The sequence below is a fragment of the Semicossyphus pulcher genome, unplaced genomic scaffold (genome assembly GCF_022749685.1).
Source record: "Semicossyphus pulcher isolate SPU_LCO1_2020_fin unplaced genomic scaffold, fSemPul1.0.p SCAF_7, whole genome shotgun sequence".
In the NCBI taxonomy this organism is placed as follows: Eukaryota; Metazoa; Chordata; class Actinopteri; order Labriformes; family Labridae; genus Semicossyphus; species Semicossyphus pulcher.
This window is the reverse complement of record NW_027211748.1, coordinates 8,338,197-8,360,630: the sequence shown is the minus strand read 5'-3', so window position 1 is coordinate 8,360,630 and position 22,434 is coordinate 8,338,197. Positions and strand designations below refer to the sequence as shown.

The following is a 22,434-nucleotide window of genomic DNA, read 5'->3' as shown; positions in this document are numbered from 1 at the left end:
CATGAAGAATAAATACAAACAATTCTGCAAAAACATTCAAAAAATGTACAAAAACCGTAGAAACACTTCCACCCTCTGTCCCCCAGTCAACACTGTGAATGAAGTAAATGTACAAAAACAAGCTCTGACAGACGGTAGCTCTGCAGGACAAGCTCCCACAATGCAACTCTTCCAGTGATTCATATACAGACTTGTATGCAGGCCCTAACGCAGAATGTTTGATCAAGTATTAAGTCCCACAAAAGTTATTTTTCTTTTTAAGACAAATGAGTTTGTTTCTTGATATTTACAGTCCAAGTTGTGCAAAGAGAACCAAGTAAAAATGAGCGAAATTTGAGTTTATCAGTGAGCGACAGGAATTGTTTAGTCAGATCTCATCGGCCGTTACGAGTAATGTTCCTTTTCGTGCCAAGTTGTCATCCAGGGCTTCTTTTCTAGGCTTTCCCAGTCACCAGGGTTTACTGCTCTCTCCTCCCGTTTGATCCGGACTGCGTTGTAACTGGGAACCTTGTCTTCATATTGGGCACGCTTAAAAAAGCCACACTGCAGAGAAGAAAGAGAAAACGTTAATATTTTGTTGGGAGGGGGGGGAGGGTTATTTATAGGCTCTCTGAGAATAAGGAGGAGGGTTATGAGACATTAAATGTCATCAGTCCGTTTCACAAGCAAGAGTCGAGATGCAGTGCATCCATTAAGAGGTGTAGACGAGCCATCTGCATACCTCTTAAAGAAAAGGAACATGTTCTTTACATGTTCTCTAAGTAGAGAGAAAGAAACCTTCAGACCAAGTGACTGCGTGTGCAATAGGAACAAAATAAACTGGAAACAGAGAGAAAATGAAGAGATGCAGAACAGCCCCCCCGTGGTGCATGTCCTCAGAGCAGCAAGTAAGTTTTTTTTGCGTATCAGCCGTCACCTCCCCTGGCCATGCAAGTAAACTGTAATGATCCACACATAACCATGTGTGAAAACCTTCAAGGTCTGAACTCATAGCAGAAATAACCAGTCAGCTTTTATTATAGCATTAATGACATGGTGTGAGAGTTGCCCACTGCCTGGCGAAAACCAGAAAGTGACACTTTTGTAGCGTTAAGGAGCGAGAGAAACGGTTTCACTCATTCACGGCAGGCTTCAAATTTTACCCTCTCTCTTTTTATGCATTTGCTGTCAGTCTCTCTTTTTCTTCTTGATTCTTTTTCCCAAAGATTCCGCACTGAGGAGAGGAACATTGTTAGAAAATGAGAATGATGTGCTGCGTACAGTTGGTCTGAAAATGCTGCTGCTTCTATAAAAATCCAGATTTTATTAAAAGCTGTTATTGATTAATGTGGATCTGCTGGATGTGTTCTTATGGGCTGGACCGGTAGACAGTCGGCCCAGCCCTCCATCAGTCCTACCTTCCACAGAAGGAAAGCCAACAAGGCCAACAACATCAGCCCGAACAGGACGGACAGCACGATGATCCACCATGGCACTCCTGAATACACTCCTTCTGCTCGCCTCTCTGGGAACACCGTCAATTTCGCCTGAGGAACATAAAAGAAACACAATATTAAGAAACACAAGCTTGAGTTCTTCATATTCATGCACTACATTGAGCTGCTGCAGTAAATGATCATATTCCCCTCTAAGGCTCAGTTCTGTCGCATATTAATTACCTGTATCTCTGCATTGTGCAGCACTGTGTTCTTTGTAGTGCTCTCCACATGCAGAATGGCCTTCACAATCACCTCCACATGATGGTGCTCTGAATAATCCTTTATTTTACAGAGGAAGAAGATCAAGTTTAGATGGTGCATGGGGTAATCAATGAGAACACTAAAATATATTACAATTATATGGTGATCTAATTTCAGTTTGGCCCTTGCTTGGCTGAAATAATATAGTGCGTGGTTGTATTTGTTCAATGTAAGCAATCACAATGCATACAGAAAACCTGATCTAAAGTGCAACTTTTCTGTCAGTCAACATGTGCCATAGTAAAACTGTGTACTTTAGGTTTTTTCTGAGTGGTATAGTTCAGTAAAAACCTGCTACCTTTCTGTTGCCTTACCTCTATAAAGGTGCCGTTCCAGATACGAGAGTTGAGAGTGATGACTGCATTACTGTCCAGACCCTGCAGGGGGCACTGTATCTTCACACATTTGGCACCACTGTCACAGGACTGTCAGTGAAGAAGGGAGCACAAAGTTACAACTGGTTGCAGATGCACATCAAAAATAACAATAATAATAATAATAATAATAATAAGACTTGGTAGTGTGGTGTTACCAGAGTTTTAAATTTCTTCTTGTCAACTAAACGTGAAATTGTGCCCTGGATACCCCCCTGGGTTTTTTCTGTGGCTCTTCTTTTCCTGGTGCTACTCGGTTCCTTAAAACAGAGGAAGAACATTTCACTGCTTTAATTGTAATATATATTATTCTATCCAGCACATACCTAAACTTCTGTTTGATAAAAACATACGTGCGGAGTGAGCAGCACACCTTGATATGATACGTTCACTGACCTTTTTGCGCGGGTTGACCTCCTCTTTAGGAGTGCACTGTATGTTCTCCACTCCAGTGGAGCTGATCTTCATCAGGTAGAGCAGCCATTTCCCTGATGCTGTCTCCTTCGGCCAGTAGATGTCGAGGGTGGCCATGCCGAGGCCTGACAAGCGCCTTCCCAGATTGATTATCTGTAAATCAAACAGAAGCAATTAAATAATATAGTATTAAATATATAACTAAACTTGTGCATTAGGAAGCCTGGTTCAGATAGAAAGAAGTCACTTAAATAAAATGACTCACTCTGAACTGGTGTGTGACAGCGCTGCCAATTTCACTCTCAGTCTTAATGGCAGCCTCACCTTTGACCTTCCCTGCAAAGTAGGCCTGAGATGGCTGGGCTATTCTAGAGAGGCAGAGAAACAGTTTTTTGTGTAAGTCTGTGCATACTTGTGTGCTTCAGCCTGAACTGTAAGTGTGAGTGTTACTTACCCTGTCAAAGACAGCTGCAGCTTGATGGCCACCTTTGCCTTTGCTTTAACTGGGGCGATATTCTGCTGATCGCTTGTCCTGTCGGATCAGAGTTTACAAACAAGTCGAGTTAGATACTGAAATGTTCGAGACCACAGTGAAACAATCCTTAATTTCAAAATCAATCACAGAATATAAATCAATGTTATTTGGCAGTTAGATATGCTTACGTGTTGGGCTGAAGATTAACTTCCAGTTCAGTAGTGTTGAGAGAGATACGTGCGGTACTCAGATAAATGTAGATGGTTGCCTTTATGCACAAACGCAGAGACATTAAATAAATATAAACAGTTCTACCCGGGCAGAGGAGGAACACATTAACATAAGATGATTTTCTCTCACCTGTGAGTCACGTCTGAAGGGGTTTCCAAGCTCACAATCAACTTTAGAACCATCTCTATTGGCCATGCAGGCTGCCTGCCGCTCCTGGAATCAAGTCATAATTTCCAATCAGAACCACAACACGGTGAGTTTTTGTCGTCAAGTAAGAGTGTGACAAAGAAAGAGAGACTCACATTGGCCGGAACGCGGTATGCGGCGTAGGTAAGCGAGCGTGGGAAGGAGGCCATCACAGAGGCTTCATGCGCATCATCTCCTTTTAAATTGGTCACTTTGACCTCCAAGACGATGTCCTTCTGGTTGCTGAGCGAGATCACTGGCACACCGTTCTCCCTTCAGAAAGACAGACAAATAATCAGCCCATACGCTGATAAATGTGTGTGTGCACAGCCTTTAAAAATACAGTCTACTCTTATGAAAAATGTGGGTGTGTGTGTGTGTCCTCTTACAGTTCTAATGGAGTGAACGTGTCTCCTTCAATTGGTCTGTTGCCATAGCGAGCTGTCACTTGCATGTTGCTCTGGCAAAGGTTGTCGGGGCCACATCCCTCCTTCAGAAAACTCACCTACAACCACATTCACACACACCAAAGATCACATAGATACAGTGGGAATACAACAAATCTACAGCACGTCTACAAAATCAAAGGTGTTTCTACTAGAGCTGCAACGATTTATCTATTAATCGATAAAAGAAAATGTATTTATGTATGTAACAGTGATGCTGCTCCGCGGGGTTGGCCGTGTTCTCGCGCGAGAGAGTGAGAGTAAGCTTCTGGTGACGAAGAGCCCAGGAGGAGGGCCCAGTTTGAATGTGTTATTGGCAAAATGCAAGAAAAAATCCTACTTAATATTCCTTTGTTTGAAGGACATCACTTGAATGCTGTGATTTTGATGTTTTTTTATTTCATAGGCCAAAAGATTAGGCAAGTATCATGAGAACATACCTCTGATCGAGTCTTCGCGTTCTCCCTTTCGTCCAGGACAGGCGTCAGTGGAGCAGTTGAGCTTTGTCTGCGTTTACGCTTGGACTCCTCGATGTCCACAGAGACATCGATGGGGATCCCACGCAGCTTGTCTCGAATATTTTCCTGTGGAATGACGACATCATACAGCTTTACACATCACCAACAACGCACCGTGATGAAAAGAGAAGAAAGAAATTCCCACAGAGAGAGTCAATACCTGTATTATGAGCCGACGTTGAATGCACTGTTTCTTTCCTTTTTGGTCCATGGCGATGACTCCTTTGGACTCGTGGTTATTATCTTGGAACAATGCCCTGGAATTAAGACCGTTCTTTACGAGGTCGGCGTCGGCTTCGAGGGAGTACACCACCCCTACACGGGAAAGAGACAGGGACATTAGGGAGAGGACAATAAATATATATAATACAAAATAACTTGGACATTTTGTTCAAGGCTTTAACCTCCCTTTAACTGTGTATCATTAAAATGACTATGTATGGTTTCTTGGTGTTGAATCCTTGTATTTTCTGTCATTCTGCTTTCCTTAAGAAAAAGATTGGTCAGCTTACTCAGTTTAGGGGCGTAGTTCTTTGGGCTGGCCGTGTAGGTGAAGCATGCCTGAACCTCCAAGCTGGGGACGTAATAGAGTGCATCCACAGTGAGACACAAAGATTTAAACCTCTTTTACAGACCGAATCTTTGATCAACTTTTATTAATGAATAAAACATTTCAGATTCAAACGACACGTACCAGAAGTTGTTGCCGCAGTTCTTCTTCGTGAAGTCGATTTCTTTTGGCGTGAAAATGATCTCCTTCTTGATGTTGATAACTGGACGCGCTCTGGGAGGACAGAACTTAATGAGCAACTCTATAACTGGGATCAGAGATGTTTGGAGGACAAAATGTACCTATTCACTCACCTGTAGACAAACACAGCGTCAGAGAGGGACCCGACAGCAAGGTCAGGGTAAGAGTTCTTATCCAGGTCCATGTTTCCTGCCAGAGAGTAACCAAACAGCCTGACTGCTAAAGGCTTGCCGAGCAGAGTCTACAGAAACACAGACACGCATTTTCATATCAGAAAATCATTACTGAAACATATAGTTATCCAAATCTTTGCCTGGCTTTTCTTGCATCCAAGTTCCACCAGTTTATTACATACCTGTTCAGCTTTTATAGATTTGAGCCCTGCTGCTGATCCGTGGAAGATGTAAACTCTCCCAGCACCTTCATCCTCGTAAGGAGCTCCCACGGCAAAATCTGACAGCAAGAACAACAATAATGACTCACAGAGCGGCCATACGGGTAGATACTATTCATTCAAGTAGGGGTATATGTACACAAACAAACACTGTGACCTCACCATGGAAGCCATCCTGATTGATGTCTCCCAGGTTCTTCACGCTCAGGCCAAACATGGAGTCCTTAGGTCCGTCTATTCTGGTGTGTTTGGCTTTGTTCCATTTTCCTTTATTGTTGACGAAGACATAGACGGCTCCTCCAATTTCTCCATCCTTCTCAAAGTACTGAGGAGCTCCCACCACTATGTCCTGCCATCTAACAAACAAAACATTACTCTTTTGTGAGTAAACGGCGATTTTCAAAGCAGAAGTTTGTACTGATTGTGTGAAGCAGCTTTACCCGTCCGCATTGAGATCCAGCACAGTCAGATCGTAGCCGAAGGACGACGCCAGCCCTTCCCCTTCCAGCGTGTACTCTTCAACCAAGATGTTCGTGTTACCTTTCTTCAGCAGCACCACCGCTCCGCTGTGGTTTGCTCTGGGAGCTCCAGCCACCACCGTGAGCTGGCCCTTGTTTGTCAATTTAGTCCCGGAGTCCAGAGAGAAGCCTGGGAGACAGAATCAAAGATACTTGAGTATGTTTCTTTGTGACAATGGATCTACTCAAGTGTTGTTGCATGGTTGGCAGTAACTGAAGAGAGCGAGCAGTGGTTTACCCAGGTAGCTGTTGGCAGGAGCAGGGACCAGATCAGGGTCCTTTATGTTCTCGTCTCCCACCTCAAAAGGACCATCATCATAGATTCCCATTTCTAACAACGTGTCGTTCTTTTGTTCCAAGCGAACAATACCTAGAGGAGGAGATGAGACCAGAGGAGTTAAGACAGGAGAGATCTGGCTGGTAATAAAATAATGCAAAACCCATCATGCAATGATCCTTATCGGCAGTAATGTTGAACACATGACTGAAAAAGCATGACTGGCAAATTACTTTGTAATAAAAAGTGAACATATAATCTGAAATTAAATACAGTAGATTGATAGTAAAGCACATGCCCAGTTATTTTCTTTTGAATAGCTCTCTTTAAACAAACATCTATTCTGTTGTTGGAGTTGTTTTGAGACCGATATCAGTATCAGAAATGCCTCCAACACAGCCTCAAATGCAGTATTGTTTATTGGCAAGAATACTAGGTAATTCACTGATCCAATACCATAGTTTATTAGCCCCTTAAAGAAGCGACTTGTTAGTTCCTCTCCAAAGCAGTAGCCTACACAGAAATAAAATGGCTGCATCGAATAACTACTGTTTTAGAGCGGCACAGAAGAACACTGCAGCGCCAATGGAGAATTTAACGTCAGTCAAAGCTGGCAAAATGTCAGCTACCAGTGTTTTCCCATCACACATTTAAAGGCATAACTTTAAGTAGATGTATTCTTATAATAACAATCGAGGTTCCTTTGACAGTCTTCGGTGGAAACAGAACGTCAGCAGAGGCTTTGAGCCAAGCTCTTGCTAACATTAGCTTAGCCTGTTTCTAGATACTAGCTTTTACGAGTTTTACATTAGGCTAGTCAAAGCAAGCAAAATATCGGCAATATCAGCAAATATCTGCACATTGTCTGGCAGCATTTTTAAAAACAGTTTGGTATTAAAAAACATTAAAATCACACTTTTACGCTAAAAATCACCTTGTATTTAGGTAATGATTCCTTCAGTGTACTAAGCCAGGCAATAAAACAATGATAGTAATTATATCAAATGCATACAGGGATAGTAGCCTACAGCTGTGAAGTAATAATTGTAACATGTAGGTTATTGGAGAGATGGGGTACATGTATCGACCAATACTCAAGTCTAGGTACCAGAATCAGTATTGAGAAGTATGACCAAACAAACACAGCAACACACGAGAGACTACCTTTCCAGTTGTACGCCCCAGGAGCCCCAAAGATGAGGTAGTGGTAATCCTTGTCGAATGTGGCAGAGAGACCCTGCTGGCAGGAGCCAAACAGCTCGTGGCCTCTGGGCCGGCTCTCACAGAAATGCCAGTTATCTCCTTCCTCATTTGAAAAGGGATCGATGGTCAAGTCCTGAGCCAATACCACGCAGCGGCCAATAATGTCCCTGGATTCGATGGTTGTTTTGACATTGGTTCGGCGCTGATAGCGATGGGCACAGGTCTACCAGGGAAACAGAAACACACGGTCGAGTTGTGATGAGTTTTACATTGAAAAAACAAGAGATGTCAGCTTGGGCTCTGGAAAATTGTTGTGTTGATTTAGTCCAATTTAGAGATTGAACAATGATAAATTTAAAAAATGATTTGCAGATTTAAAAACAATAAAAATAATTATTTATTGCTGTTCTAAATTTCTTTATCTGCTTGATTCGGAGCTTCAGTCGAGGACACAATTTTTTGGCTTAACTGTTGAGGGACATTTGTGAATCTTGTTAGCATGGCATGTTTGAGACCCTGAGGAAACATGCAATATCTGGAGGAAAAAAAAAACAGACACAAAGTCTTACCACAATCTTTCCTCCTGGCCCCTGACTGCTGACTGACACTCCCATCCACTGGTTCTCTTTGCTCTCTCTCTTTAAATCCTCTACGCAGAGAAATAAAGACACAACACATTAATGAGTCAATTATTGAGGAGAAGTGTGTAAAAATCCAAGAACAGATTTGAGAAATGCACCACATCTCTCACCATTATTGTCAAAGTCAACTCTGAGGCATCCAGCTGTGCTGGAGCTCATGTCACAGTTGTACAGTCCTCCAGTTACTTGAGATTTCTGACCATTCAGGGCTTTTGCTCTTGGAGCGCCAACCAGCAGTCTGCAACACACACATAAAATAATCTGTTAAAAAGTCTGCATGCAGATCCATCAAATGCACATTTGATCATAAATACGCATAATCACTTTTATTTAGTTTCACTTGATTCCATGCATTATTTGTGCTCTATTCTAAAACTTTATCATCATTATTTCGAATGTATTCACTTTATGTTATGCATTCAATGTATTTAATTTTAATCAAGGTTTTAATCAAGGATTTAATTTGCCATCTTATGTAATGCATTATATCTTAATAGTAATTTTTCTATCTTTTGTTTACAATCACTTGGGTTTACCTTCCATCTTAATGTTAGGGCACTCTACCTTGATGTTCAGTCTGAGTATTTTCATGTGCATAAATGTACCATATTGTAAAGCATTATGAGCTGCATTTTTGTAGGAAAGGTGCAACACAAATAAAGATTATTACTATCATTATTGCAATTTGTGAAAAAGGCTCAAGCAGCAGCAGCCATCTGTCATCTAGTCTTCAGAAAGAGAAGCATTCTGGCATTTCTTCTGTTTTACAAATTATATTATCACACATTCCAGTCTACTGTGTCACACAGCAGCCATATTCACACACACAAACACACACACACACACACATCCGCCACAAAACTGATGTTCCATGTCCTCACGGTACAAATGAGTCCTTTCAAACGCCTGCTGTGCTTGATTGAACCAGGCTTTCTATCTCTCCACACACACACGCACGCACGCACGCACACACACACACACACACACACACACACACACACACACACACACACACACACACACACAGAGGCAGCCTTTGTGGACCAGGACAAGGACAAATGCCACACCCGAGTCTTGACGATGGGCATCCAGTTCCTAGAGTTTCCTACGAAGTAAATCAAACAAGCCAAAGATGTCATCCCCTGAACTGATGCTTTGTGGAGGTTTACAGTGGAGAGCAGGGCACATACACACTGTCCATACCCCCTAATATATCCTCTTCTCCATCCGTTAGCTCCAGGAGCTCTTTCTGGCTTGCCTTGGCCTTCACAGTTAATGTTGTACAGCACACTGTCTTCACCATATCAGATTAGGAAAAGCCAATTTTAGCAGGAACACAAAGAAATGTCAGATAGACACACACAACATCTGGGTAGGGAGTTTACAGAGACGTATAGTCAGAGTGAGGAGTGGAGTCCTAATGCGATCAGCATGTCTGCAGAGCAGACCTCACTGGTAACACTGTGAGCACCAACTGTATGTAGGAGGAACTATACATATAACTATTTCAGATGGTGTAAATCATCATGGATATTGACTTAAGCAGACATGATATGGGTTAGCAAATGACAATAAATCTATTAGTATGACATAAAAATATGGCTATGGTGTTATTAAAACCATATTGAGAAAATGCGAGGAAATGTTTCAATCAGAAAATGCATCAAGACAAGTAATCACAATAAACGTCTTCTTCTGGAGCATGGAGAGTGTTTTGACACTGTTTACCCCATTGTAACCACTAGATTGGTTTGGCCTTGTTTCCAAAACCAAAGCACTATAATTTGCGCCGTTATCCCACCCATTAAGTGTCCAATCCAGCCTTTTTTTAAACTACAGTGGGAGAGTGACACTTGCAACGCTCCATGCAGCAAAACAGACTTTCAAACTGAATGAAACTGTCAAGGCATGTGCTTGTCCATCAAAGATGAGGCGGAAAAAATTAGATTCGTGACTAACGGTGAATCCCAGGTTGGCGCATCTCCACTCTCATTATCCTCTGAGACACAGGAAATCAGGAGGATAGAGAGAAAGAGCTCTGCCAAGATGCACTGCATTCGCGGAAAAGGGGTCACTGGATTTGGGGTCTCTGCCGCATTAATGGACAAGGGTTAGTGTAATTTTATGGTTATTTAGTGTCTCTCGTCGGCTGTTTTCTTTGGGGTAAATGCAACCTACAATAGTGCAGTAATAGCAACAAAAACAAGATGTTATATTACTGATTAATTTTGATACAACTTATAAAAAGTCTTTATTAAGAGTCTAAATTGGAGACTAATCTCAGTTGAAACCCATTATCTCAATGGCTACACATTATATTGATTATTTGCCTTTGAAGAGTGAAGTGCTGACATGATGTGTTGGGGCTTCCTCTGTGATAAGGCTGACATGCTGTCTCACTGACAGTGACCCAGCTGTTTATCTAATCATTCAACACCAGCAGAGGAAGCCCCAACACACAGGCTTAGTCTGCAGGAAGGACAAAGACAAACAGAGAGAGGGAGAGAGTGCGTGAGACTCTAAAAACAGACAAATACACACTTACAGCGACACACAGGCAGACTCTCCCACCGCAGGACGACAGAGTGACCATTAGAGAGAGAGACTATTGACCATATTTACACAGCGGCCTTTTTCCTCTTACGTCATGCTCAAGGTGGGAGGCTCAAATGCTGCTATAATGTCGTACTACTGTGTCCAAGGTTGTTTAGGTTTTCTTAGTTATCAATTCACCACTTCCAAAACAACGAGTCACTAAAAAGCCAACGAACAGTGAAAATATGGAGGGAAATCTAGTCATGTTTGAAGGTAAAACAACTTGTTTGATAACCCATTAGCTACGGTCAGACAACAGCTAACGTTTAAGTTATGTAAGTGTTTTGTTGTTTTACATGATACAATGAGAAAAGCTTAGCTAATGTTATGTTAGCTTGAATCAAATAACTAGTTGATACTTACTAACATAATGTTAGCTTGAATCAAATAACTAGTTGATGCTTGCTAACTAACATAATGTTAGCTTGGATCAAATAACTAGTTAATACTTACTAACTAACATAACGTTAGCTTGGATCAAATAACTAGTTGATACTTACTAGCTAACATAATGTTAGCTTGGATAAAATAACTTATTGATACTTACTAGTCAACATAATGTTAGCTTGGACCAAATAAAAAGTTGATACTAACATGTTAGCTTGGATCAAATAACTAGTTGATACTTACTAACTAACATAATGTTAGCTTGAATCAAATAACTAGTTGATGCTTACTAACTAACATAATGTTAGCTTGGATCAAATAACTAGTTAATACTTACTAACTAACATAACGTTAGCTTGGATCAAATAACTAGTTGATACTTACTAGCTAACATAATGTTAGCTTGGATAAAATAACTTATTGATACTTACTAGTCAACATAATGTTAGCTTGGACCAAATAAAAAGTTGATACTAACATGTTAGCTTGGATCAAATAACTAGTTGATACTTACTAACTAACATAATGTTAGCTTGAATCAAATAACTAGTTGATGCTTACTAACTAACATAATGTTAGCTTGGATCAAATAACTAGTTAATACTTACTAACTAACATAACGTTAGCTTGGATCAAATAACTAGTTAATACTTACTAACTAACATAACGTTAGCTTGGATCAAATAACTAGTTGATACTTACTAGCTAACATAATGTTAGCTTGGATAAAATAACTTATTGATACTTACTAGTCAACATAATGTTAGCTTGGACCAAATAAAAAGTTGATACTAACATGTAGCTTGGATCAAATAACTAGTTGATACTTACTAGCTAACATAATGTTAGCTTGAATCAAATAACTAGTTGATACTTACTAGCTAAGATAAGGTTAGCTTGGATCAAATAACTAGTTGATACTTACTAGCTAACATAATGTTAGCTTAGACCAAATAACAAGTTGATACTAACATGTTAGCTTGGATCAAATAACTAGTTGATACTTACTAGCTAACGTAATGTTAGCTTGGATTAAATAACTAGTTGATACTTACTAGCTAACATAATGTTAGCTTGGATCAAGTAACTAGTTGATACTTACGAGCTAACATAATGTTAGCTTGGATCAAATAACTAGTTGATGCTTACTAACTAACATAATGTTAGCTTGGATAAAATAACTTATTGATACTTACTAGTCAACATAATGTTAGCTTGGACCAAATTACAAGTTGATACTAACATGTTAGCTTGGATCAAATAACTAGTTGATACTTACTAGCTAACATAATGTTAGCTTGGATCAAATAACTAGTTGATACTTACTAGCTAACATAATGTTAGCTTGGATCAAGTAACTAGTTGATACTTACGAACTAGCATAATGTTAGCTTGGATCAAATAATACTAATGTAATGTTTCTGTAGCTGTTGTCTAAAGGTGGCTAATGATGATCAAATAATATGGTGAGATTCCCCCCCAGATCTTCACTATCAATTGTCTTTTCAGTTGCAGCATTAATTGAGAATTGGTAAATTGATAAAGATTGTCAGGTACCCTTAATTTATACAACTAATAACAAGGCATACAGCAGAACGACATTAAAAAAGTATTTGAACTACCCGCCCTGAGATGACATCAGAGGAAAATGGCAGCTATGTGAATATGGTGAATTGAGAGTTGTGTCTTTTTTTTTTTTTTTACAGCAGCAAACTGGCTGCCGACTATGGGAACAGCCCTTTTCTTAGAAACACCCAGTGGCATCCTATCAACTGGAGGCGTTCACCTCCAAATGGGTTGCAGATCCAGAGGTTCTAATCATGTGTTACCCAACTTCTCTCCCTCTATCAGCGGGCTGGAGTCCGACTGCTCATGTTTGGGGCCCAGATGTAAACCTGATTTATGTTCTTCCCTGCATTCCTTCATCGCTTTGTCCATTTCTCTCTCTCTTTCTCTTTGATGTTTGGTAACCTGAAATAACCTGAGAGGAAGAAAAATCTGTCTGTCTTACACTCTAAACTCCCCAGTCTTACCATCTCCCTTGATCATTTCTGGTATCTAGACACAGAATGACGTTGACATTACAATCCATTTCTCCAGCTACACACACACACACACATACACATGCATTTACTTTTTCCTCACACATCATCCAAAGTCTTAAACTTCCTTTAACCCTCAGTCTGTCACCTCCTCCCTCTTCTCCTCATCATGCAATTTGTGTTTTCCTTTTGATTGTATGATACAGGCAGCTCTATCTGGTAATTATGACCAACCAAGGAATGCTACACACACACACACACACACAAACACACACATACATGAACACAATCCCATCAGCTCCTGCCCTCTCCTGCAGGTACATGCAACACTCGTCACTGGAGGTCTAAATAAACCCCTTTGTTGTACAGCTGGTTAAGGATTGTGACTCAGTGCGCACACCCAGCAGTGAGGAGACGCAAATGTAGGAGGGGGACACAAGTACACACACGCCTTCTTCAGCACACATGTTGCTGCAATATATGTTAATGAACTCTCCCAGGAGAAGAAAATCCCCGTCAGCACAAAAAAATCTATCAATCAATCTATCTCTTCTTTTTCTCCCCCTCAGGTTAGGAATGTTTCAGCGGCACACTGAGCTCTCTGACACTCGTCCAAGTGACTGACAACACAGCCACGCCTCAGAGCTCAGCCACAGCATGCATCAGCACCGTTACAACACAGCAAACATCCACTCGCACACACAGCGAATGGCCGCATGTGCGTACACAGTCCACAGTGAGAGCACATTCCACCTCTTTAACAGCAGTACGAGCACTGTCACTTCCAAAACAAACATGGCTGCCTGCTCAGACATGCACACACATGCATTTAAATCATACTGCTGATGGTTTAAGGTCATCAAAACTGGTTATGGAAAAGACTTTATTGAAAAAGACTTGTTAACAAACTAATCTAAATAAAGATGAGGGCTAATAGCTCAGGATATTGGTACAAAAAAAATGATAACCTGAGTTAAAATTGCAGTCAAGACAGTCCAAACTTCAGAGGAAAACCTGCAGATTTTACATTTAAAAGGCTAAAACTGGCAAATTCCAGTGAAATTTTCCATCCGTCTACTACTAGATTAATTGCCTAATTGTTTCAATTATTGACACCTCTCCTTCTTACTCAGTCAACACTGTCTACACTGTTATCTGCTCTTTTCCAGCTCAAAGAATCATAACTGTTTTCTTGTATTCAACTTTAAAACGTGAAGCGTGGTGACTTTGGTCTTGTGCTGATCACCATGTGTATCTCATTTAGACACAGCCTAAAACTAGGGCACAAACTGCTACTGTGTGTCTGTGAATGTGAAGCAACAGTAAATACGTGTGTAAATAAGTTAAAGAGAAGTGTTTGACCTCTGTGGAGAAGATTAAAGACTTGGGGATGCTTAATAACTCTGAAACTTGATAGTTGAGGATATCTTGCAATGGATGAACACACTTTAGAAATTAGTAGCACAAACACAAGACACAACTTGAAGCGCAGTTTCACCGAGTCTGTTGTCTGGCTACAACATACACATCTGTGTGATGATCAAATCTGTGAACATAGCCTGTAAAGAGCTGTACAAGTAGTTCTCACTACTTTTGAATACGCCAAATCTGTTAAATAGCATCTTATGTTATTATTATGGACAGAGGTGGAATATAACTGCTCATTTGCTCAAGTACTCTCCTAAGGTACTGTACTGAGTATAACATATGATTAGCCTATAAGACTTTTGTGAATTACTATATGGATTAAACTACCCCAGCATAAAACATACTGTATAAATTATATATTATTACGTCTTCTTATTCGTTATTTTCTACATTGAGTGCTTTAACTTTTGACAGATTAAGTACAATTTGATAGTTTCTTAACAAGTAACAATTTCAATACAGGACCTTGACTTTAACAGTATTTTTACATGAAGGTATTGTTACTTTTAAAGGACCAAAATATATTGAAGTCACCATAATGGCAAATATTTGTGGCTGGTCCACTATAGAGACTCTGACTGGTCTGGTCTCAGGTCAGTTAATAGCAGGCTATTCAAACCAGAGAGCACTTGATGGCAGTAAGCCTTTATGCAGAATGACAAAACCCTCTGATTCAATGCCCGTAAAAATGCCAACAATGATTCAATGAGATGTTTTGGACCTAAATGCTCGAGGCTCGGTTTCACCTTAAACAACTCTGGAACAGTCAGAAATGCAGGCGCGCGCTGTTACGTGCACATGAAGAAAGTGCTGCTGCATGGGGTCACAAATAAGTAACCTGGAAGAAAGGATTTAACAAAGATTAACAACCGGTTGGTGAATGGCTGGACTAAAAAGAAGCGTGAACGGGTCTGCACTCCTTTTAAGAAGCTAAAGAAATGTGTTTGCTGAGATTGTGTGGAAAACTGTTCAAAAAATGGTTGTAAAACTACCTGCGACATACCTGAGCTCAAACGGTTACGTAGCATTTGGCACTCAAGTGACATTTTTACAGCTTAAATTGTATCTGGGGTTTTCTAAAGTTGGTTTAAAGAGGATTTTCAACTCATATAGCAGTTCTGACCGTCAAAATAAACTTACAGTCGTCTACATTGCTGTTATATTTTAATTACATGGTTACAGAAGTTCCAAGTCTAGTACGACGCACAAGTAAAAATAAAAATAAAAATAAAAATAAATAAACAGTCTCCAAACTTGTCCCTTTTGAAAACAGAAGTGCGGCTCTTACATTCTTTTATCCTCCGGTCGAAGCTGCCAGTGCATGGCGAGAGAGAAGCCGAACAGGCTGCCTGGGTCCCCGGTCTTCTTCAGGACATTTACGGTGTCCAGGTTGAAAGCCGACAGACGCCCACATCCCGAGAGAAAGACGAGCAGCCACAGTCCACAGGTGATCCTGCTGCCCTCCATGGCAAACAATCAAATAAATAAATAAAAAACTCACTTGAACTGCTGGAAGGTGACTCCTTACTGAAGGAGGTGCAAAAGTGCAACTGACTGACTGCAGGAGGGTTGAATGTTGTCCACTTTACTTGCACAGGCTGCCCCTCCCACTGGCCTCTCCTGGCACACACACTTACACACCATCCTACCACACCTCAAACAGCCGTGAAATCTAACTTACATTGTCATTTTGGAAGAAAAATACGAACGCTTTGTTTCATTAGCCAGTTGTCATTTTGCTACAAATCAATCCTGTAACCTCACCAGGTCAATGATGCCTGAGGCTGTGTCAAAACACATTTGTAGCAGTAAAACACTCCTTCAGGCAATACAACTGCAGCTCCTGACAGTAGGCTAGATATCTATCTTTAACACTCTAAAACATACTTTAAGTTAGACTCCCTTGGAGACAGCCATAAACAAAACATATTCTAAGTCCCACAAGAGGGAAAATACTGGCAAAGCAACCAGTGACACAAGCATGCAATCTGCACACTTGTTCCATGTTCTCACAGTAATAGTGTTAGCTGGGAGGGAACGAGGGAGAATCATGTTGACACAGTAGGTAGTCTATGAAGTAATTTTGCCAGAAATGTTCCTTTTGACATTAGGCGATCAGTCCATACAACAATAGAAGCACCATAAGATATGGCACGACACAGTACAATATATTGGAGAGGATACGATGCAATACTATATGATATGATGCGATACAATAATATATATGCTGCGATACAGTACGATGCGATATGATAAGGTACAAAGCGGTTATGTGATACGATGTGATGTGATACCATGCAAAGCTATACGTTATGAAACAATGCAATATATTATGTATCGATGGCATACGACACAATGCAATACAGTAAGATGCTTTATGATACAATACAATGTGGTGAAATACAATACGATGCGATTCTATGCGGTGCAATGCAATACCATGCAATACTACAGGATACGATACCATGATGCAATATTATACGAGACAATATGAAACGATGCAATGCTATACGATGTGATACAGTAAAATATGATACAGTACGATTCTATGCCATACGATACGATACAGTACAACACGATACAATGCAATACTGTAAGATATAATATGATGCGATACTATATTATGTGATACGTAAGGGATAATGTAAAGTGAGCAGGTTGTTATCGTGAAATGGAACCCCAACAAGATGAGCAGGACCCCGACTCAAAGCTGCTTGATATGATTACAGTTAGTCCTCCGGATTGTGCGATTAGAGCCGCATGCCTAGCAACGGTCCATTCTTCATAACAACTGTCTGTTATCAAGAAATAACAGACCTCGGAATGCCATAATTAGAAACAAGTATACAATACAATACTCTAGGATACGATATGTTGCAATATGATACCATATTTATACTTTATTATCACCATCGCAAATTTGTCTTGGACTTGGACTTTGTGTCGTCACATGTAACTGTCCACAGTAGTTCTAATAAATAGAGAAACAATAAAAACAAACAACAATCAAGGATCTGACGAGGATGAAAAAGTAGAACAGAGAAACATAAACAAAGACTTGATTTTGAGACATACAGCAGTCTGTTTGCAATACAGTCCCTAGCATTTATAAACTGAGAAATCCAAAGCTAGAAATTAGTTTAGAATAACACTCCCTTTGGCATTGTCCCTCAGATCCTTACATGCTATATCAGCACAGTGTCTGTGTTCTGTAATGACTCATGAGATGAGTCACAGTGCCAGAAGCAGCCAGCAGAGTAGAGACTGGGTACCACAGACCCGTACATTGACACACTGCCTCACTAGATGATTTTCAAGGCATTCCATGAGACGCTGACCCCAAAGACTGTCCTCGCAGCATAGCCTTTCAGCAGACAACGCAGGCTTTGTCTGTCTGCGCATAGAGAAAGAGGGCAGACAGAGAGGGAGAGGGGTAAAAAGAAGCTGCCCACATACAGTAGAAAAGGCACAAATAATGGTGGAAGAGGGGAGGGCAGAGAGGGAAAGGGCAGGGGAAGAATGTGGTTACTATACAGGTCTTAATGAACTTCACTGTGGATCAGCTTTGAGTCATTCAGAGTTTATTCTTTGTAAAGATGGAAAATAGGTGCATTTGATTTGCACCAGATCAGGCTTATTTAAGAGTTTCAAAGCTTCCTTCTTTTTCAAGGTCGGTCACATGTCTTTTAGATGTCTTGATAACTTCATCTAGAAAAAAGATCTCCTTCTGTGAAGTCGGGGAATCCTTAAATCATGTGACCGTCTGCCTGTTGATTCTAATTTTGTACTGTGTTGTTGTTTTTCCTGTAAAGTTAAGGCTGGTGTTTGTTCCAGTTCCAGGTAGGAGCAGCGGCATAATCATAAGTGATTTATGGTTCTTTCTGCAGAAGGTCAGAAACAGGAATGAGTCTTATCGCTGATAAGAACAGCAGAGTGTTAAGGTGAGTTATCTTAGCTCGTCCTTGGCTTGTGGATTTAAACTTCCCTGCACAAATGATTAATTACTCAACATATCATACTTCCTCTTTCTGACACCAGCTCTCCTTCAAACCCTTGAATTCACCTCTTCAGCCTCACCTGCTCTCATTCAGCCAACTATTTCCTTAAAAGTTATTTTTTCAATCCTCTAACCTCAACACCACAAACACCACAGCCTGTCAATATGATTATCCCTTCCTTTTCTTCTTCCCCTCTACTTTCCTCTAGGGAAATAAAGGTCACACATCTTTAACAGACTGACAGGCCACTGCAGCTACAGCTTAACATCGATCTTTTGACATTCAGTCAAGATTTAATGATAAAGGCACACAAAATCCTTCATAGCAGAACAGACAACTGCAAATAACAAAAGTAACAGTTCTCTTAATAAACAGAGTGAAAGTAAATATTGATAGGATGCTAGAGAACACTTAAAAGATCAAAGAACAGTCAGATACACGTCTCTAAATTGGTTTCCTGATCACTTTATTAATGATTTATTTCTGTTAACTCTGACCAGGAAGCACTAAATGGCACATAACTAAGATTAGTTATGAGTCACATACATATTGGCTTTGATAAGTCCCCTTCTTTGAGAGAGCTTCTACCCAATCTTTAACAAAATTTCACAACAAAATGAATTGAAATGAATCATTTATTCTTGCACACACTGCATAATATTTCAATTATCTCTACTCAGAATGAAGAATTGAGTCATGAGTACGTGTTTTTCGAACACCGTGTTCAGTTTTACGACAGCAGAGGCGCAAAAACCTTGCCCTGGGTGCTAAAGAAGAGGAATGACAGTGAAAGCAATGTTCTCTGACACACACACACACACGTTGAAAATTCAGCGCCTGGACTCGCCCGAGCCACAGCCCTGTGTTTGTTCTTGAAGCTCTGAGGGAAAACACACGCACACTCACCTGAGGGTGTGGCGCAATGAGCTGAGTGCTAGGGTGTGTGTCTTTATGACACTGTAGAAACACATAGCCTTGGGATACTAATAAATGCACACACACGCACACAGGCAGATTCAGTTACACAATCGACATTGAACTCCAAACCCTGAATCTTTTACAACTGCCACACATGAATGCACTTTCTCTGAGCACATTTGATGTGAACTGATTTAGATTCAGAGCAGTGAAGTTGGTGAAACATCTGTCAGCTGAAAACCCAAAATACATTAAAAAACAGGACGGACAGAAGATTAATGGGAGCAGATCCAGGTCTTCTCAAGTAACAGCAGGCCCGTTGGGTGTGAGTTTACATGCTGTTCAGTAGCATTCTTTAAATGAATAGCTCACCATAAGGGGGGAAATACTCTTATTTGCTTTCTTCACCAACATTGGCTGAAAAAAATGAGGCCACTCTCTTGTCTGTATGTAAATAAGAAGCAACAGCCAGCAGGAAGTTAGCTTAGCGTAGAGACTGGAAACAAGGGGAAACAGCTAGCCTGGCTCTGTCCAAAGATAAAGTTAACAGCTTAATCATCATTTAATCAATTGACATTTTCGAGGAATACACTAATTTGCTTTTGTTCCCCAAGTGTTAGATGAAAATATTGATGCAAATCTTAAATATGAAGCTATGGCAGGAGCGTTAGCTTAGCTTCAACAGCTAACCTAAAAATAGTCGCATAACAAAACCTCTAAAGCTCTTTAATTATTTAATCCCTTCATCAATACCATGTATTTTTTTACGGATCAAACTAATTCAATAGAATCAGTTTAATTGTGTTCTGTTTGCAATTTTTATGCTAGCTAAACTAAGCTAATCTAATTGGTTGTGACAGAACGAGACAAAGGGTTATGATTGTTCAAATTTATGTCGGCAAGATGATCAGGACAAAACATAACAAGTTAGAGTCTGTCATTAATGACAGTCTAATAACCATAAGATTTTGGTTATGAGGTTCAGGGTTCTTAGCTCATAGGATGTTGCTAACATGAACATAAGAGCAGAAAGAAAACAAAGCTATCAGTTAGCATTTAAGTGACATTGTGGGGACAAATGACTTATTTACATTCCCTGATGTGGGATCTCTCATTCACAGTATTGATCCTATTTCTTATACCCATGGCTGAAACATAAAGACACGTACACACACACAGTGCAGGCTGTAATAGATCCTTTACCCTCGTTGATGAGTGTATTGATTACAGCAGTAATTGATGTCTACTCATGTCCAGCAGGGCTGTAACACCCTCGGGACAATTGCAAACCCCCTTTGTACCTTTACCAACCGAATAAAAGCTCTGTGCGTGTGTGTGCGTGTGTGTGTGCTTGTCCCAGCCCCAGCCAGCGGATGTAATATGAGATTGTGGTAGTCATGGGAGGGGACCCGAAGTCTGAGGGTCCAGGTGTGCTTCAAAAAGATGTTAGCCAACCTGAGGGAGGAAGTGTGAAAAGTTTTTTTTTTTTTCACTGGAAACATTCAGGTAGGAAGCCGACGCTTGTCTCAGCTCATAAAACATTTCCCTCACTGTCTTCAAGTGGTAACATGTCTGATTCCAGTAAAGTTAGATTTACTGTATTGTTTTATTACTTTTCCTTTACCTCCTATAAAAAGATTAAAGTTGAATTTTGTGTCTTTAACCCTTAAATCTACCTTTAGGCCTGTTCCACGCATGAACAAAACAAATAAAATATCTGCAACACTCAATTCACACTACAAATCGCACTACATAACCTTGTTGTCTTTTTGGACAACAGCAAAACTGTATGTTTTACGATAGATTCTTCACAGAGTAAAGTGCTTACTAGGCAGTAATAACAAAGTTGTGGGCACACTTCCTGAGCTGGCTGGGAAATACAGCCAGAGTAAATATATCACTCTCTCCACTCTTTTACAAAGACAGTAAAATCCAAATTACTCCTGTAAAGTGACTCAGTTAAATAATGTTACTGTACTGTGGGGGTGTAGCAGGAAAATAAAACAAGGAGGGGCCTACATTACAATGACACACATGGCAAAATAAAACAATTTCACAGAAGGTTTTATTGACTTAGAGGTGATAACAGTTCTTTTATTCCAAAAATCCTTAACAAAGTGGAAGTGCGGCCAGACAACTTTCGTAACCTAGCAACAGTAAGCACAAGTGAGAAGCGCTCTGAAATTGAGGTTGTGGGCGCTGCCAGCACAAAAAACGCAGTTAGTGGACACAGGCCCTTCATCTGCTAAAATATGCAACTTTTTTAAATAAAATTAAAAGCAAACAAAATCCTATTACAATATCTATAATCAACTATACTTACACACAAACCACACACACACCGATGCACACACAATATACTCGTGACTATTTCATCCAAATTGTTGATAACTCCAAGCTGAAAACAAAACAAAGAAGTTTGAGCCATGATTAATGTTTTAGCATGCTTTAGCAATGCTTTAGCAACCAGAGACACACACATAAATTCTGATCTGTTTTTAAGACACTTATTGTGGTGGGGCCTGCAAACAAGGATTGTTTGAAAAGAGAACTTCCTACCCGCTGTTTTTGTCCACTGCACTATACACGTATATAATGCCCAAATGCACACACACACACACACACACAGAGATCAGAAAATATGTATGGTCTGTAGGAAGGAGTGCAGTAAAAGCAGGAAAACTAAATGAGAAGTTGGGTGCTAAAAGAAAATGAGGGGAATTTTTCTCAGGAAACTAGAAATCAAACACTCGTCCTTCTTTCATCTTATTTAATCAAATGTCTTCGCACCTCCATGTGAGGCCTGTACACACACACACACACACACACACACACACACTGAGCTGAAAGGTTATTGCACTAAGCTGTATAACCGGTTTTTCTCTGGTCCAAACATTGA

General features: G+C 40.3%; 1 protein-coding gene across 1 annotated transcript; it reads right to left on the bottom strand.

The window, feature by feature from the left end:
• Nucleotides 1-455: 455 nt before the first annotated feature.
• LOC138611261 (integrin alpha-6-like) lies at nucleotides 456-16,154 on the bottom strand. The gene is made up of 26 exons (XM_069684244.1): nucleotides 15,908-16,154; nucleotides 8,278-8,405; nucleotides 8,096-8,175; nucleotides 7,488-7,749; nucleotides 6,285-6,416; nucleotides 5,969-6,176; nucleotides 5,691-5,884; nucleotides 5,490-5,587; nucleotides 5,248-5,375; nucleotides 5,078-5,167; nucleotides 4,896-4,957; nucleotides 4,544-4,698; nucleotides 4,306-4,449; nucleotides 3,809-3,924; nucleotides 3,536-3,692; nucleotides 3,363-3,446; nucleotides 3,191-3,270; nucleotides 2,982-3,059; nucleotides 2,793-2,895; nucleotides 2,510-2,680; nucleotides 2,272-2,373; nucleotides 2,054-2,164; nucleotides 1,659-1,757; nucleotides 1,398-1,526; nucleotides 1,143-1,213; nucleotides 456-543 (listed from the first exon to the last, which is right to left on the bottom strand). The coding sequence occupies exons 1-25, from the start codon at nucleotides 16,084-16,086 to the stop codon at nucleotides 1,154-1,156; spliced, it is 3,150 nt and encodes a 1,049-aa protein (XP_069540345.1). The 5' UTR covers nucleotides 16,087-16,154; the 3' UTR covers nucleotides 456-543; nucleotides 1,143-1,153.
• Between the last annotated feature and the right edge of the window lie 6,280 nt (nucleotides 16,155-22,434).